This window comes from Eretmochelys imbricata, chromosome 26, assembly GCF_965152235.1.
Source record: "Eretmochelys imbricata isolate rEreImb1 chromosome 26, rEreImb1.hap1, whole genome shotgun sequence".
In the NCBI taxonomy this organism is placed as follows: domain Eukaryota; kingdom Metazoa; phylum Chordata; order Testudines; family Cheloniidae; genus Eretmochelys; species Eretmochelys imbricata.
The window spans coordinates 13,839,482-13,857,665 of record NC_135597.1 but is presented as its reverse complement, the minus strand read 5'-3'; the positions used below and the strand labels follow the sequence as shown (position 1 = coordinate 13,857,665).

At 56.9% G+C, this 18,184-nt stretch overlaps 1 protein-coding gene across 1 annotated transcript; it reads right to left on the bottom strand.

Annotated features, from left to right (window-relative positions):
* Positions 1–200: 200 nt before the first annotated feature.
* Positions 201–5,716, bottom strand: LOC144257698 (antimicrobial peptide NK-lysin-like). The gene is made up of 6 exons (XM_077805773.1): positions 5,582–5,716; positions 4,082–4,212; positions 1,908–2,018; positions 1,453–1,624; positions 994–1,129; positions 201–436 (listed from the first exon to the last, which is right to left on the bottom strand). The coding sequence occupies exons 1-5, from the start codon at positions 5,634–5,636 to the stop codon at positions 1,116–1,118; spliced, it is 483 nt and encodes a 160-aa protein (XP_077661899.1). The 5' UTR covers positions 5,637–5,716; the 3' UTR covers positions 201–436; positions 994–1,115.
* Positions 5,717–18,184: the final 12,468 nt, after the last annotated feature.

The window sequence follows — 18,184 nt, the reverse complement described above, 5'->3', positions numbered from 1 at the left end:
CCACCAGCTGCGGCCAGCCTGTGACGCCATCAGGGCCCCTGGGATAAGGAGCGCAGGAGGGAAATGCAGACGTTGGACCGGAGAGAGGCAGGATTGTGGCTGGGACAAATGCTTCTCAAGCAGCATCAGCAGCTCTGGGGCTGAAAGGCTCGTTTCCACCTGCCCGCCCTCCCTGCCCAGCAGGGGCATGAAACCAGCGACAAGCTGTCCAAAGCACTTTATTCACAAGGAAGCCAAAAGCAGTAGGGTGGAGGAAGGGGGTCAGATGCCCGGCTGGTGCAAATCGGCATGGCCTGGAGCTGTGCCCACGTGCACCAGCTCAGCATCCGGCCCACGATATCCAGCAGAAGAGATGCCAGACTGCCAGAGCCAAGCTGATGGCCAAGGGCTGGCAGAGCCGCTGTCCTCGGGTTATCTGCTCCGGCCTGCAGCAGTCCTGGATGAGGGAGACAGCAGCGTGGGGCAGTCAGCCTGTGAGCTTAGCCAGGAAGGGTCCTGCTTTCTGCCTTCAGCTCCAGGCTATACCCCCCCATCTCCTCCACAGCCCCGACTGGGCTAGCCCCCCATATGCCCCCCGCTGCCTGCACTGCCTGGGGCTCATAACCCTGGGTGGTATTCGGAGCACCCACTGGTGAGCGGGTCCCCAGAGCACCCATCCCCGTGGGCACATGGAGCCATCAGTGTGTGCTCCAGGCCCCGCTCCGTGCCCGATCTCTAGAGATGAGCGTGGGGCAGCCCCAGCGGTGGAGCCGTGAGCTCCTGCTTTAAGCTCTGCCGGTCCCCGATGTGCAGCCACCCCGCCCAGGGCATCACAGACCAAGGAGCACGTGGGCCCCAGAGACACCGCAGCACCCACCGGGCTGGGCCAGGCTGAGGCACTGGGTTGAAGGAGCCCCGGCTGCTGCTCCAGCGACACGGTGCCATAGGTCAGACCCGAGCACCAGTGGGTCCCGCTCCCCCAGCCCAGGGATCTGCCTTGGGGGCATCACGTACCCAGCTGGCCCCATGCCATGCTCCATGCAGCCAGTTCTGTGCAGTGCAGGTGGGGACAATCATCAGCAGCAGCAGCGAGAAGCTTTGGGGATTTGGCGTGGCCTCGGGGCAAGCGGCGGGCATCAGTTCGAGAACTCTGGAGGGAAAGCCAGCGTTTCCGGGTCAGAGCAGCTCCAGCCCCCCGGGCAGGCAGGCCTAGGCATCCTCTGTGCGGCACCTCAGAGCCGGGCCGGGGGACAGCTGAGCCCTAGCGGGATAATCACGGGGATGGGGGAAGAACAAGTCGGGGGAGGATCCCTGGAGATGCGGGAAGGGTGAACTCTGCAGGGGACAGTTCCTGGGGTGGGGGCGATTGCTGGGCCGGAGAGGGACAGCCCAGTCCATGTTTCTGGGAGAAGCCCCGAGGAGCCTGGCCCGAAGTTTCCCATGGGGGATGAACTGTGGCCTTCGTGCTCTCACCTGGGGGTTCCTTGCACCATTTGATGCTGGTGCAGATATCTCCGGCCTCATCGCCATTCTGCAGTCCATCCGTGAGCTGATCTTTGTACTTTTTCAGCAGCGATTTGCACATCCTGGCCTGGCGTCTGCCCACGGCCCTGCACACGGAGTTCAGGGCCTTGCTGATCGCGTCCTGCGGCGAGACCCCTGGCCCGTGAGCTATGGCACCGCGCTCCGCCCACCCTTTGCTCTCCCATAACTTCGCCATCAGCCAGGGACTCATCCCCCGGTCCGCTCCCCATCTCTCCCTCTCTTTCCCCACTCTCCCATCACCGTCACGCCCTCTCCGTTCCCCCCCACATCTTCTCCCTCCTCATCCCACCGTTCCTCACCCCCCCACACACTTCCTCAGGCCTCCCCCTGCTCTAACCACTGGGCAGGCCAACCCGCAGTGCAAGCAGCACTGGGTGACTTACGTCGTCGGGATCATCGCCAGCTAACGACTTGAGCTTATCCACAATCTGGGTGCAGAACGTGCACTTCTTGGCGGGGGGCCGAGCCTCGTCTTCCTCCTCCAGCTGATCCCACTGTCCCAGAGAGAACCGTGCAGCTATGGGACCAGGACCCAGTACGGTCAGGCCCAGGGCGGCACTAACCGGGTACGACGCCCAGCCCAAGAGGGGTTCTCAGCGGGGCTGGGCCGGGTGTTCGACTGTTACCTCCTCTGACCACAGGGCAACAGTATCCCCGCCAGTATCTATCTCAATCGCTCGTCCAGCCCTAATTATTATTCCTAGTCGTTATTCGCAGCCCAGGAGCACTGAGGATGGGGCAGGGCCCCAGTGCCAGGCGCTGAACAGACGCAGAACAAAATGACGCGCTCCCTGCCCCCAAAGGCCATCTCCGAGCGCCGCGCAATCGTCAGTGTGTTTATTAGGGCTGGTTGAACGGCTCCCCTTGAAGCTGCGGGTCAGGGGGAAACTGGGGTTTCGACTCAGCGAAATGCTCCCCGGAAAGCGTCTGCTTCCCGCTTGTTCATCCAAAGAAACGGAGCGCCCACAATATGTCGATGCCGAAGCGTCTCCTGGGAGCAGCAGGTCAGGTGCTTCCTGCTTCCAGCCTCCTCTACGGACCGGGCTCCCCCGCGGAACGTCGTCACCCAGGAGGCACCGGGGAGAGGTGGCAGCCGCAACAAGAGGCGAGGCTGCAGTGCATCATGGGAGATGTAGTCCAGTCAGCCCCTAGAGGAGACTGGGAGCCTGGGGCACCCGAACTACAACTCCCATGATGCACTGGGGAGAGGCAGCCGCAGGAAGAGGCGAGGCTGCAGTGCATCATGGGAGATGTAGTCCAGTTAGCCCCTAGAGGAGAATGGGGGCCTGGGGCACCTGAACTACAACTCCCATGATGCACCGGGGAGAGGTGGCAGCTGCAGGAAGAGGTGAGGCTGCAGTGCATCATGGGAGATGTCGTCCAGTCAGTGCCTAAAGGAGACTGAGGGCCTGAGGCACCCGAACTACAACTCCCATGAGGCACTGCAGCGGCATTTGCAAAAGTGACGTATGAGGGTTTTCAATATTTTTGCTGAAAACTTGAAATTTCGCATGGGGGAAAAAAAACCCAGCTCTACATTTATCCTTTTAACTCCCACTCCCACTCCCCCGGGAGGCGGGGCTGTGCTATGTGCCCCATTTTACAGGGAGGGATACTGAGGCACAGAGAGACACAGTGACCTGCTGAAGGTTACTCAGGGAGCCTGTGGCAGGGCAGGCCAGTGCCCCCACCACTGGGCCACCCTTCCTCACCGACACGAGCGAAGTTTTGCCTATCTTGGCCTGGGGTGGGGGGGTGGGGATCAAGGGGGATGGGATAAGGGAGGGCAGTGGGGTCAGAAGCAGAGGGCGTAATCGTTGGGCCATGGAGTGGAAGGGCTGCTGCAGTGGCTGGCTCCTGGCATTGCCTCACTAGCTACCTCAGCTCCTCCCTGGTGCTGGGGGGCAAGGAGAGGAGGGGGGCAGCTGGCTGGATTGACCCCCCCGCCCCCCGTGGGTCGTAAGCGGCTCCTGCCACCTCCGCTGCAGCCATAAGCAGCTCCTGCAGCAGGGATCGTTCCTGGCTCCGCTCCATCAGCTGCCCTGACCCCCTCTCCCTGCCCCACCTGGGCACTGCAGGACTGGGAGGCGGGTGCAGGCAGCTGGGCTGGGAGCCATGCAGAGCAGGAGACCAGGGAAGGGGGTTTCCGCTCCTCCCCAGCTTCTCTGACTCATCCAGGCCCCCACCTTCCGTTGCCAAACCAGCCAACTCCTTCTGCACCCGGTGCATTGCCACTGCAGCCCAGAGCTCAGGAAATTTCATCCCTGTGTCTCCTGAGGCCCCTCTCTGGGCCCTGCTGAGCTCCGCTCCCAGAGAATCCCTCCCTTAGCCCCCAAGCACCTGCAGCACCCAGGCTGGGCACCCAGCGCCCCTCCGCACTGCCCCTTGCCCCACCTTTTGTCACCCAACTGCAGTCAGTTCCCCTCCCCTCGCTCCCTGCATGGGCAGCCAGTGGGGAAGGGACAAGGCATGGAAATGGGGAGGGGGAGAGACGGACGCGGCTCCAGCACCCCCCGAGGAAAGGGGGAGGAGAGACGGGCGCGGCTCTAGTACTCACCAGAGGAACGGCGGCCCAGAGGCTCGTGCAGTACTGCTCCCTCTGGCATTCGACAGCCGTGGCCACATCCTGGCACCAGAACTTGGGGCCTTGCAAACATCGCGTGGGAACCAAATCTTGCCCAGCCAACGCTGCCCAACAAAGAGACAAGTGGGAGGGGGGCAAAGCCCTGTGGACCTGTAACGCCCTCTGGCTGGCCCAGGAGCGCTTCCCCCAGGAGAACGTGACCTCCCAACCCATATCTGGTATGTCACGCTCTGTCCCCATGGCCAGCCCCACAGCTGGTCAGTCAGCCTTTCTGCCATTCAGCTGGGTAAATCTTCAGCTCTAGATAACAACAGGTTCTGCAGGCAGCGTGCTTCAGACTCACTGGGGCAATGCTGGCCCCACCTTGCCGATGGGTTGTCTCAAGATACAAAGAGACCCTACAAGGGCAGGCTATGGGATCAGAGGTTCTCCGGGATGTATAGAACCAGTGTCTTCCTGGGCGTGACTGTGTTCATTCTCGTGGGGTTATGTCGGGGGGGGTCTGCCCCAGTGAGTCATTCACTAGCCTGTCCATTAACGCGCAAGAAATCAAACGGAGCCTTTCTAGTAATAAATACAAAAAGGAAGGGCTAAGCAGGATCTGCTGCTCTCTGGAGCATCCCAAAATCCTCGAGAGGAACATTATATTATTATGATAATGTATTTGAATTACCAGGACCCTGTTATGCCAGGCAATGTACAAACACACAGCAAAAAGACAGCCCCTGCCCTAGGAGCTGACGAGCTACGCAAACGTGGTCTAGCTGCACTGCAATATGTGGGGGCCTTGTCCATAGGAACATGGTGGGACCTGCCAGACCAGAGCAGAACCAGGGCCCAGCCCACCCAGGATCCTGCCTTTGATAATACCCAAGATCAGAGGCATCAAAGGAAGAGGCAGGGAAATCTGAAAGCAGCTCACTGGCTTCCCTTCCTGCCCAACTCTGGTGACATGCTCTGTGGGTTCTTCTAGCTCAGGGACCATAGCGGTCAGCCCCGAGGGTCTAAAAACCAGGAATCTGGTCTCCAAAATCATGAGATTTCAAATTAATAAGGGGGGGTATTTTTATTGGCCTTCTGGGGCTGGCAAGTTTTGGGGTCCACATGTTTCTCTTCAGCCTCAAAAGCGAGAAACTCCCTTTTTTTCTGAAAGGAAAGCGGAGACGTTGATCTAATCACCTGATGCCAGCAGCCGGGGCGCAAGCGAAACGAGCAAATGGATTGAATCGTCGTTCTAACCAGCGTGGCTGGGCCTGACCTGCAGCTGGCCGGCCGGCAAACCCCAGAGCCCTTCGCATGATAACGACGTTTGCCCCCTCCCATCTCGCTGGTCCAGAAGCAGATGCACCTGCCTGTTAGCAGCGCTTGGCTCCTAAAACCCTTCGGTGCTCTTGGCTGGCTCCCGGCTGGGGCCTGTCAATGGACATGGGGGGTGGGGGTGGGAAGAAAGCCTACCCCTCCCTTGCTTCTTACCTGTGGCCACAGCGAAGAGCAATGGGAGGCCGAGCATCGAAGCCATTGGAGCCATTGAAGCTGGAATGGCCGGCCAGAGCTCTCACAGTCGCTTTTATAGCCCAAGTGAAGGAGGCGGAGGGGTCTGGCTGGGCCAGTAGGAGCATCTGAAAGCCAGAGAGACCTTAAAAAGGAGTGTTGAGGTCTTGCCGCCCCCCTTCCCTCCGACCCCTGCTGCTCTTCCTTCCTCCTACGCCCCTGGCTTTCTGCAGAGATGCTAGCCACAGAAACTAACCAGACACAGAAGGCAGCCACCACCACAGGCTCTGCTCTGTTGGGGGCTGGCTTCCTCTCCCCCTGCCTCCTTCGTGGGCTCCCTGCTCCCCATCCCTGGGGCCCTGGTACCTTCCCCTTCGGGCCCGCTCCTGTTCGTGTCAGCAAGGCAGCACCGGGTCGGGAGCCCAACCATGTTCCATTGCAGCTGGGTGGGTTTGGGGTGATTTCCCAGTTCCCAGCCTCCTCGCTGCAGCCGCTGGCTTCTCTGACTCACCCGGGCTGGGGGGGTCGGCCCCCGGCGGGGACCACAGCTCAGCGCCAGGCAGGTGGGAACAACTGCAGAAACAGCCGGTGGTTTCCAGCCCGGGCCTCCGCCTGTTCGCTCACAGGCGAGTGGTGGCCTCTGCACTCAGAGAGCAGAACCCCGCGGTTCATCTCCGTTTGTTCCCAGCTGCTTCGGTCCAAGCTGGCGTCACTGCACCGGTGTCCCGTCGAGGCGCTGTGGCATGGGTCCACCGCGAGTTATATCTGGCATGATCAAATCGTCCGAGACGCCTTCTAATATACTGAGCTAAGCTGGACCTAGTATAGACCCCCCCAACCCGTGGCACCTGCCGGTCACTGATGGTCATCACGAAAATTAATCAGTAGTGAGTCGGCCAGTTTCCAAGCTGTACCAGATCTTTGCCCCTCCGATCTATGAGTGATTGATTTCCTCTTGTTATGGACTTTGCCAAAGGCTTTTTGCAAGTCACAGGAACGGTCAGACTGGATCAGCCTGAGATCCAGCCAGCACAGTAGCCCGTCCATGACAGTGGTAGCATCAGATGCTGCAGAGGAAGGAGTAAGTACCCTATGGTAACAGATGTGGGATAGCCTGGCCCCCGTTTAGGTCTACCCCTAATGCATGTTAGCTTTAACATGAACTCCGGATATTCTGGCTAGCCATATAAATGTCCAATCCCTGTTTCAAACTTGAAAAAGGCCTGGCATCCTGTGGCAGAGAGTTCCACAGTCTAATCGTGCACTGTGCAAAACACTCTTTCCTTTTATCGGTTTCCCGCATCTTCACTTCATCGAATGCCCCCTTTTTCTTGTGTTATGCGACAGAGAGACCAGAAGCTGGGTTCACACTCTCCTGTCTCTAGACCAATTATTATTACAGGTAGCAACACATGTAGTTAAGGTCGGCTGACACGTCCCATGATAAGAGCCTGTTTTCAGATGCTTATAACTTTGCCAAATTTGAATATTTCCGGCTGAAATTTTCCATGCTGGGTGTCTGCCACAGATTGAATTTTGGGGGGAAAGTTTCAACAAAAATGGATCAGCAGTTTCTCCAAATGAAGTGGAAAAAAATATACAGTTCTTTTCCCCCAACTAAAAAAATTCTTTCAGCGGTTTCATTGAGAAGCCCTAGATTCTGTCATGCTTTGGAGTGGGGGCTTGAAATCTGGTGGAGAGATCACCTTCGGGTCAGAGTTGTGCCTTGTGCTGACCATGTGAAAATTCGCCCAACTTTGGCCAAGTTGCAAGGCTTTGAAAAATTGCAGTTTGCACACGCTCACGTGGGATTTATTAGGGTTTGGTAGGGTGGCTAGATTTCATGTGCACTGAGGATGCTTCATCCCGTCAAAGCTCCTACATGCCAACCATCGTGTGTGTGTACCATCTCCACAGAGCGAGGGAGCACGTTCCATCCCGAGGCTGCATGAGCTAAGAAGGACTCTCCCTGCAATTGGTGCTTTGCACTGTGGTGCTGGACACCAGCAAAGAGACTGTCAGGGACAAGCTAGAGGGGACAGGGGCAGACGGGGTCAGTCTTAGGGGGTAACAGGGCAGAAGGGGCTATTCCCTCTAAAGAACACTCCCCTCCCAAGGCTCCTGAATTTCAGCGTTCCTCTGTTAGAAGCACAGGTCTGTGAAACCTGCTGATAAAGCAGAATACGCACCCAGTAGCTGGACACAGAGGATAACAACCTACTACTACCGAGAGTTACTCATTAGCTCAAGCGGCTCAAGAGGTCTGTGGGGTGCAGCTTAAGATTCCAACCCTGCTGATGACCCACACGGAATGAGAAGTGTTAATTAGACCCAGAGAGCCCCACCCTGGAGGGTTGGTCAGGCTCAGGAAGGAGTTACAAGGCCAGCTGGGAGGAGTCCCTGTTCTCTGGGAAGGGCCTGGCAGGAGGCCGGTGAAGGGAGAACCTACAAGGGAGTCGATGGGTGGAAGTTGCTTAGTTTGTATTTTTGGCTGGGTCTGACTCTTGCTGAGGGAAGCCCTGTGAGCGGCTGCTCTGGAAGACATGTGAGGCTGAAAAGGTACCCGGTAGGGGCAGAAGACGCTGTGTTACCGGACATCGCTCGTGGGGGACGTCGCCACCCCAGAAAGGTAGCTTTACCTGGCCGGAGGGCCTCGTCGCTGCTGTCCTAGACCAGTGAAGTCCAGAGAGAGTGGCGGAGTGGATGAAATACTGGGCGTGCCACAAGGAGGTGCTCCAGGACGGTGCAGCTATGACGGGGCTGAATTACGGCTGTGCAGGCGACCAGACCAAATATGATCTCTGACAATACTTCGCCTCTCGCCCTGGGTCTACTCCCCCTCTTCAGCAGCCTCTTGGGAGGGATGTTGTGAAAGTCCCACGTCAACCGGCTGTCCTTTGCCCACTACCGTACTGACCTGTTTAAAGAATTAGTATGTTCCCTTTGCAGAAACCAGGCTGGCTAGCCCCCATCACATCACCACCTTCCCGAGGTTTGATTCTGCTGTCTCTGTTTCTCTGCCCGGGACGGATTACTCACTGCTCTGTAATTCCCCACCTCATGCCTTTGGCCTTCCTTAAATGCAGGTTCAGTGCTTACCCCCCTCAATCCTCGGCGACCGGCGCGGCTTTTCAGGAGAGATTGCCTCCTTTTCCCGGCAGTTCAGCCTCTAGCTCTTGAAAACTCTTGGCTGGACCATCTGGGCCTGGTGACTTGTTGCTTTTTAAACAATCAATTTATTCCCGTATCTCTTCTTCCGATACGTGGGTCTCTAACAACACCTCATCCTTATTACCAGGAAACAGCAGGTGCAGAGTGGGTATTCTTGCAACACCCTTAGCGGGAAAAATTGATGAGCTAAATCATTTCGCTTCCCAGCAATGCACTTAACTTCCTTCATTGGTCCCTGGTGACCAATTACATAGACTCACAGGACTGGAAGGGCCCTCGAGAGGTCATCTACCCCAGGCCCCTGCACTCAAGGCAGGACTAAGCGTTATTTAGACCATAGGCACCGACTACATGGGTGCTCTGGTGCTGGAGCACCCATGGGGAAAAATCAGTGGGTGCTCTGCACCCACTGGCAGCCAAGCTCCCCTCACCCCCCGCCCCTTCTCCTCCTTCCCCCCCCCGAGTGCGCCGCGTCCCTGCTCCTCCGCCTACCTCCCAGTGCAAGCTCCGGGAAGGAGGGGGGAGGACCGGGAACGTGGTGCGCTCAGGGGAGAAGGTGGGGAAGAGGTGGGGCCAGGGCAGGGATTTGGGGAAGGAGTCGAATAGGGGCAGGGAGGGGGCGGAGTTGAGGTGGAGACTTTGGGGAAGGGGTTGGAATGGGGGCAGGAGGGAGGCGGGGCAGGGGTGGAGTTGGGGCGGGGGCAGAGGAGGGTCGAGCACCCACTGGCACCATTAGAAGTTGGCGCCTATGATTTCCTGACCATCCCTGACAGGGGTTTGTCTAACCTGCTCTTAAAAATCCCCAATGATGGAGATTCCACAACCTCCCTGGGCAATTTATTCCAGGGCTTAACCACCCTGACAGTTCGGAAGTTTTTCCTAATGTCCAACCTATACCGCCCTCGCTGCAATTTATGCCCATTGCTGCTTGTCCTGTCCTCAGAGATTAAGAAGAACAATTCTTCTCCCTCCTTTTGTAACAAGCTTTTACATACTTGAAAACTGTTATCATGTCCCCTCTCGGTCTTCTCTTTTCCAAACTAAACAAACCCAATTTTTTCAATCTTCCCTCATAGGTCATGTTTTCTAGACCTTTCATCATTTTTGTTGCTCTTCTCTGGACTTTCTCCAATTTGTCCACATCCTTCCTGAAATGTGGCACCCAGAACTGGACACAATACTCCAGTTAAAACAACGAGGAGTCCTTGTGGCACCTTAGAGACTAAGAAATTTATTTGGGCATAAGCTTTCGTGGGATTATGCCCAAATAAATTTCTTAGTCTCTAAGGTGCCACAAGGACTCCTCGTTGTTTTTACTGATACAGACTAACACGGCTACCCCTCTGAAACCAATACTCCAGTTGAGGCCTAAGCAGCATGGAGTAGAGCGGAAGAATTACTTCTCGTGTCTTGCTTACAACACGCCTGCTAACACAGCCCAGAAGTATGTTCACTTTTTTGGCAACAGTGTTACGCTCTTGACTCATGTTTAGCTTGTGGTCTGCTATGACCCCAATCCTGAAGTATCATCCTGAAGCACGGCTCTCTGCCTAGTCCTAGTCCGGACTTGCCTAGTCCTGAAGTACGGCTGTGTTGTGTGTTTGTACAGCACCTGGCACAATGCAAATAATCAATAAAAGTCTGGTTCTCCCGTGGAACCTTTTCAAAGATAGGCACGTTCGCGCCCCTGCTGCTGGCCACTCAACCTCTGCATTTGTCAACCTCTTCAGAGCGCTTCAACCCCAATATCCGGGGGCGGGGGGGTCTCCTGGCACACTGCAGAATCGGGGCCTTAATGAGCCCCAGCTGGCCCTGGGGACCAGTAACTGATAAGTGTGTGAAGAATTCAATTATTCCTTCTGTCCAGCCTTGATGGGCAGGCCTTTAAATTATGAATTTGTTCCCACACCTCCCTCGCTGCTCGTGCCTCATGTTTATTACCCAAAAGAGAAGCTCTGGAGTAGGTATTCTCCCCTGTAGCCTCAGTGGCAAAGACTGACGCAATGCCATCGTCCTTCTTAATTGCTCCCCTTAGCCCTGGCGAGCCAGCAGCCCCACCGATCCTCCTGCAAGCTTCCTGCTTTGAGAATCTCTTGTTATGTGCGTGGATGCCTTTGACTGTTTTAAACTAGGTTCACCGGGGGAAGGAGACCAAAGCCCTGAGGTAAGTGGGAAAGCGGGATACCGGGAGGAAGCACAGGCAGAAATGTCTGTGAGGGGAGGGCTCCTGCCTCATACTGGGAATGAGGGGCGATCAACAGGTTATCTCAAGTGCTTATATACGAATGCACAAAGCCTTGGAAACAAGCAGGGAGAACTGGAGGTCCTGGTGATGTCAAGGAACTATGACGTGATTGGAATCACAGAGACTTGGTGGGATAACTCACATGACTGGAGTACTGTCATGGATGGTTATAAACTGTTCAGGAAGGACAGGCAGGGCAGAAAAGGTGGGGGAGTAGCACTGTATGTAAGGGAGCAGTATGACTGCTCAGAGCTCCGGTACGAAACTGCAGAAAAACCTGAGAGTCTCTGGATTAAGTTTAGAAGTGTGTGCAACAAGAGTGATGTAGTGGTGGGAGGCTGCTATAGACCACCGGACCAGGGGGATGAGGTGGATGAGGCTTTCTTCCGGCAGCTCACGGAAGCTACTAGATCGCATGCCCTGATTCTCATGGGTGACTTTAATTTTCCTGATATCTGCTGGGAGAGCAATACAGCGGTGCACAGACAATCCAGGAAGTTTTTGGAAAGCGTAGGGGACAATTTCCTGGTGCAAGTGCTAGAGGAGCCAACTAGGGGGGGCGCTTTTCTTGACCTGCTGCTCACAAACCGGGTAGAATTAGTGGGGGAAGCAAAAGTGGATGGGAATCTGGGAGGCAGTGACCATGAGTTGGTTGAGTTCAGGATCCTGACGCAGGGAAGAAAGGTAAGCAGCAGGATACGGACCCTGGACTTCAGGAAAGCAGACTTCGACTCCCTCAGGGAACGGATGGCCAGGATCCCCTGGGGGACTAACTTGAAGGGGAAAGGAGTCCAGGAGAGCTGGCTGTATTTCAAGGAATCCCTGTTGAGGTTACAGGGACAAACCATCCCAATGAGTCAAAAGAATAGTAAATATGGCAGGCGACCAGCTTGGCTTAATGGTGAAATCCTAGCGGATCTTAAACATAAAAAAGAAGCTTACAAGAAGTGGAAGGTTGGACGTATGACCAGGGAAGAGTATAAAAATATTGCTCGGGCATGTAGGAATGAAATCAGGAGGGCCAAATCGCACCTGGAGCTGCAGCTAGCGAGAAATGTCAAGAGTAGCAAGAAGGGTTTTTTCAGGTATGTTGGCAACAAGAAGAAAGCCAAGGAAAGTGTGGGCCCCTTACTGAATGAGGGAGGCAACCTAGTGACAGAGGATGTGGAAAAAGCTAATGTACTCAATGCTTTTTTTGCCTCTGTTTTCACTAACAAGCTCCCAGACTGCTGCGCTGGGCATCACAAAATGGGGAAGAGATGGCCAGCCCTCTGTGGAGATAGAGGTGGTTAGGGACTATTTAGAAAAGCTGGACGTGCACAAGTCCATGGGGCCGGACGAGTTGCATCCGAGAGTACTGAAGGAATTGGCGGCTGTGATTGCAGAGCCATTGGCCATTATCTTTGAAAACTCGTGGCGAACCGGGGAAGTCCCGGATGACTGGAAAAAGGCTAATGTAGTGCCAATCTTTAAAAAAGGGAAGAAGGAGGATCCTGGGAACTACAGGCCAGTCAGCCTCACCTCAGTCCCTGGAAAAATCATGGAGCAGGTCCTCAAAGAATCAATCCTGATGCACTTGCATGAGAGGAAAGTGATCAGGAACAGCCAGCATGGATTCACCAAGGGAAGGTCATGCCTGACTAATCTAATCACCTTTTATGATGAGATTACTGGTTCTGTGGATGAAGGGAAAGCAGTGGATGTATTGTTTCTTGACTTTAGCAAAGCTTTTGACACGGTCTCCCACAGTATTCTTGTCAGCAAGTTAAGGAAGTATGGGCTGGGTGAATGCACTATAAGGTGGGTAGAAAGCTGGCTAGATTGTCGGGCTCAACGGGTAGTGATCAATGGCTCCATGTCTAGTTGGCAGCCGGTATCAAGTGGAGTGCCCCAAGGGTCGGTCCTGGGGCCGGTTTTGTTCAATATCTTCATAAATGATCTGGAGGATGGTGTGGATTGCACTCTCAGCAAATTTGCGGATGATACTAAACTGGGAGGAGTGGTAGATACGCTGGAGGGGAGGGATAGGTTACAGAAGGACCTAGACAAATTGGAGGATTGGGCCAAAAGAAATCTGATGAGGTTCAACAAGGATAAGTGCAGGGTCCTGCACTTAGGATGGAAGAATCCAATGCACCGCTACAGACTAGGGACCGAATGGCTAGGCAGCAGTTCTGCGGAAAAGGACCTAGGGGTGACAGTGGATGAGAAGCTGGATATGAGTCAGCAGTGTGCCTTTGTTGCCAAGAAGGCCAATGGCATTTTGGGATGTATAAGTAGGGGCATAGCGAGCAGATCGAGGGACGTGATCGTTCCCCTCTATTCGACATTGGTGAGGCCTCATCTGGAGTACTGTGTCCAGTTTTGGGCCCCACACTACAAGAAGGATGTGGATAAATTGGAGAGAGTCCAGCGAAGGGCAACAAAAATGATTAGGGGTCTAGAACACATGACTTATGAGGAGAGGCTGAGGGAGCTGGGATTGTTTAGTCTGCGGAAGAGAAGAATGAGGGGGGATTTGATAGCTGCTTTCAACTACCTGAAAGGGGGTTCCAAAGAGGATGGCTCTAGACTGTTCTCAATGGTAGCAGATGACAGAACGAGGAGTAATGGTCTCAAGTTGCAGTGGGGGAGGTTTAGATTGGATATTAGGAAAAACTTTTTCACTAAGAGGGTGGTGAAACACTGGAATACGTTACCTAGGGAGGTGGTAGAATCTCCTTCCTTAGAAGTTTTTAAGGTCAGGCTTGACAAAGCCCTGGCTGGGATGATTTAACTGGGAATTGGTCCTGCTTCAAGCAGGGGGTTGGACTAGATGACCTTCAGGGGTCCCTTCCAACCCTGATATTCTATGACTGTTTTCTATTGGCTTCAAAGGGTCGATGTCTGGTTTTCAGGAAGATACCTGTTTGCCTCAGCTCACTTTTTGAACCTTGAAATGTACCCAGATTTCTTGCTTTCCTGTTCGCCTCTTTAGAAATATGCTGTCCTGGATGCTTTAGTAGCCTCCGTGCTGAATCAAAGCATTTCACTTCCTTGCTTCGGGCTTCAGGGTCTTTGGGGCGAGCGTCCTCAGTTTGGTTTGGTTTGGTTTTTTAATCTTCCTTTTTAAATGTAACATCAGCTGCTGGTTTTGAGACAGTTCCTCCCCCGAAGATGTTGCACTTAGCATGTTGTGACCAATATTGCTTAGTGGTTCAGCGAGCTACCACATCAATTGACTCCTGTAGGTTACTTAGGAATGAGCCAAGAACGAGCAGAGCATCTCCTCTCCTGGGCTCTAAAATCAGCTGTTTCAAGAAGCAGCCATGTAAGGTGACAACAAAGTTGTGTCTCTTTCTCTTGCCCCACTTTGACCAGCTGGTACATGGCTCGTTGGCCACCGAGCTGACGGAAGGTACTGGGGGAATCCAGAGACCAGCCAGGCTCAGGTAGAAGGTCTGTTTCCAAGCTAGCTGCAAATGCTGCAGAGGAAGCGTCCTTTAAAAAGAACCCCTTTGCCAGGGTTACTTACTACAGCAGGAGTGGCCGTGAATATGCCATCGGGGCCACAGAGACCTGGATCAAGAGCTAACCACCCAACTAGACTGAGAACTCCTCCCAGGCCTGCTAGTGTTATCAGAGCACAGGCCTGGCTAACACCCTCACAAGCAGAGAGATGGGTAAGAAGGGTTGGTGGTTTTGCAAGGTCCCCAGCTGCTGACCCAGCCCTGCCAAGGACGCTGGTCCTCCCCAGGCCCCGTGGTGAGCTGGAGCCGTTTGCACCGGTTCGCTAGAAATCGCTTGTGAAATTTAGAAGCCCTTTTAGAACCGGTTGTCCCGCGAGGGCTTCTAAATTTGACCGGCCAAAAGTGGCACCTTAGGCACCAACTCTGTGGGGGCTCCAGCCCCGGAGCACCCATGGAGTCGGTGTCCAAGGTGCCACTTTTGATGTGATCAGTGGGGGGAGCGGCCCCTCCCCCTGCTCCCCCCCAGCTACGCTCCCCCGCCCCTAGGAGCCAGGGGGACCTGCCGGATGCTTCCTGGGAGCTGCCCCAGATAAGCACCGCCAGGACTCCGCACCTCGCCCCCCGGCAGGTGCCTCTGGCTCTTAGGGGTGGGGTGGGCACCCACTACGGTGGCCCACGAGACCCTCCTGCCGAGTTCTGGAGGCAGTCAGGGGACGGGGGGGGGGGGGGTGGAGGAGGCAGAGGTCCTGGCGGGGGGGCGTCAAGGAACGCTGGGGGTTGGATGGGGCAGGAGTCCCGGGGGGTGGGAGTGGGCAACAATCCCCTCGTGGGGTGAGGAGGGAACCGGTTGTTAAGATTTTGGCAGCTCATCACTGCCCAGCCCTCCACCGAGCCGGAGGCAGCATGCCGGTTGGCAGGCCCATGCCTAGGGGCGTCTGGTAACCGACACACGTGGGCAGGCACCGCTGTGTATAGGGGCCCCTTGAAGAAGGCGGATTTATTGGTTTCACAGGCTGAGACAGAAATTGCACCACATCCGTCTCCAGCTCGATTCGGCTCTGTCACTGAAAGCCCCTTTGGGTGGGTGCAGAACTAAGTCAATGTAGCAGCTGGTTTAGTTCCGTCGGGGCCGTATCTGCTGGGACCTGCCCACCGACCCTTCTTACCCATCTCTCTGCTTGTGCACTAGAAAATATCGACAGATCCCAAATCCTCTGGCCCACGAGCGTTTGGCATGTAGAGTCTCTAGGGTGGACCCGGCCCAGGAATGTTCTGTCATGAGACCCTCATGCCGGCACCTCACCCCGTCCCTGTGCGTACCACACCTCGGACTCCAGTTGTCAATTTAGTGTATTAGCTCGTTGTGCTGAGTGCTTCATGCCAGAGGTTGTCAATTCTCCAGGGCAGGGACGGTTTGAATAGGCTAAAGCAGACCAAGGGGGGTGGGGAGAGGCACAACTGTGATTTGAATTTTACAGTGATGGAACTGAGGCACAGGGGGATTAAGACCCAGATCCTCAAAGACAATTCGGGGCCTAAGTTCGTTTGGTTTCATGTGCACATGTCCCACAGGGACCCGGCTCTGCATGCTTTTGCTTGACAGCATAGAGGAGACCTCTTGCTGTGCCCAAGTACCCAATTTGGCCAGTCAGCCCTCCTGCCCGGGGTAGCCCCTGCTGCTGATACTGCTTTGTATGTCCCCTCCATACACGCCTTCACTGAGACGCTATGGGACTGGATCGCTCCCAGGATGCACTAGTGCACACAAACACCCACTACCTATCGTGAGCCTACTTGCTCGGCGGGGCAACTCAGCTTGTTGGTTGCGGTGTGAACCGGTGGCCCAATCCCGGTCGTGCTGCAGCGTGGACAGAGCAGGGAGGAATCCTGGCCAGTCCGCGGGAGGCCCGCAGAGGTTAACTAGGCAGCACAGTGGGGCAAGGATATGCCTCCCTTGGGCTTCTTAGCATTGCTGAGCTGGGTGTGGGGGGAGCGAATCTCCAGTGCAGGCCAGGGGCGCAGAGCTCTAGTTTACAGCTGCTCTCAGCCACTTCCTATCTCTTGGGGGGGTCGGACGAGAAACATGAATTTCCTGCCCACAGTTAGGAGCAGCAGAAGGGGAGGTGTGAAGAACCTCACTTGCTGCCTCCCACCCTGCTCTGTGCTGTCTCGGGGACGCCTTCCCCCTGTGCCGAGACATCCCAAGGCGCTGTGGCTGCTGGCCCATCACACAGCTCAGGGGTCTCACCGCAGCAGGGAGCTCAGGCCCCAGCACATGGGACGGAAGACAAGTGTTAGCGCAAGAGACAGGAGGGACTCAGGGCTTAGCAGGGACACACCCCACTGATTCGAAGGCCGCAGGGCGAGTAGCAGCTCTAACAGAGGGTCAGAGGCCTCCAGGCAGCACTGCTAGGGACAGCGCATTTCTCCCAGGGAGACCCTGAGCTGCCCAGGGCAGCAGACGCCACAGGCTGGTGCAGAGTGAATTCAGGCAGGAGGCTGGGAAACTGGGGAGGGGTCAGAGAAGAGCCACGAGAACGATTAAAGGATCAGGCTTTGTCTACACTGGAGACCCTGCAGAGCCAGCATGGGGGGGCAGTAACCCCCCCATGGAGCTTGGGGACGTCCAAGCTGGGGACACAACACCTGGGAGCGGCCGGGGGGGTGTGATCCTGGACAGGGGGCGGGGCCATAGGGGCACGTCCAGGGCAGTGGGCGGAGCCATGAGGTGTGTCCAGGGCAGGGGCGGGGCACGGGGGCGGGTCCTGGGCAGTGGGCGGGGCCATGGGGCGTGTCCTGGGCAGGGGAAGGGGAAGGGGCGTGTCCTGGGCAGTGGGCGGGGCCACGGGGCGTGTCCTGGGCAGGGGCGGGGCCATGGGGTGTGTGCTGGGCAGGGGCGGGGCCACGGGGGCCTGTCCTGGGCAGTGGGCGGGGCCACGGGGCGTGTCCTGGGCAGGGGCGGGGCCATGGGATGTGTCCTGGGCAGTGGGCGGGGCCATGGGGCACGTCCTGGGAGGGGCGGGGCCATGGGGCACGTCCTGGGCGGGGCGGGGCCATGGGGCGTGTCCTGGGCAGGGGGCGGGGGCAGGGGGCGTGTCCTGGGCAGGGGGCGGGGCCATGGGGTGTGTCCAGGGCGGAGGGAGGGGCGATGGGGCGTGTCCTGGGCGGGGGGGGCGATGGGGCGTGTCCTGGGCAGTGGACAGAGCCATGAGGTGTGTCCAGGGCAGGGGTGGGGCACGGGGGCGTGTCCTGGGCAGTGGCCGGGGCCATGGGGTGTGTCCAGGGCAGGGGAAGGGGGAAGGGGCGAGTCCTGGGCAGTGGGCGGGGCCACAGGGCGTGTCCTGGGCAGGGGCGGGGCCATGGGGTGTGCTGGGCAGGGTGCGGGGCCATGGGATGTGTCCTGGGCAGGGGGCGGGGCCATGGGGCGTGTCCTGGACAGGGGGCGGGGCCATGGGGCGTGTCCTGGGCAGGGGGCGGGGCCATGGGATGTGTCCTGGGCAGGGGGCGGGGCCATGGGATGTGTCCTGGGCAGGGGGCGGGGCCATGGGGTGTGTCCAGGGCGGAGGGAGGGGCGATGGGGCGTGTCCGGCGAGGGCCTGGCTACAGCAGGGCCCGGGGTCGCCAGCGCCCCCCACCCGGGCCCCGCCTGCCCAGGGAGCTGGGGCCAAGCTCCGCTCGGAGCCCCGCCCCCACAGGAGCCCCGCCCCTGGCGGCGCGGCC

Excerpts from the sequence above, each read along its gene's own strand:
- LOC144257698 (XM_077805773.1), bottom strand. The coding sequence starts at position 5,636 with ATGGCTCCAATGGCTTCGATGCTCGGCCTCCCATTGCTCTTCGCTGTG. Across the intron at positions 2,019-4,081 it reads TCTGGGCCGCCGTTCCTCTG|TGGGATCAGCTGGAGGAGGA; the intron begins GTGAGTACTAGA and ends TCTCTGGGACAG. Across the intron at positions 1,625-1,907 it reads CTGGCGATGATCCCGACGAC|GACGCGATCAGCAAGGCCCT; the intron begins GTAAGTCACCCA and ends GTCTCGCCGCAG.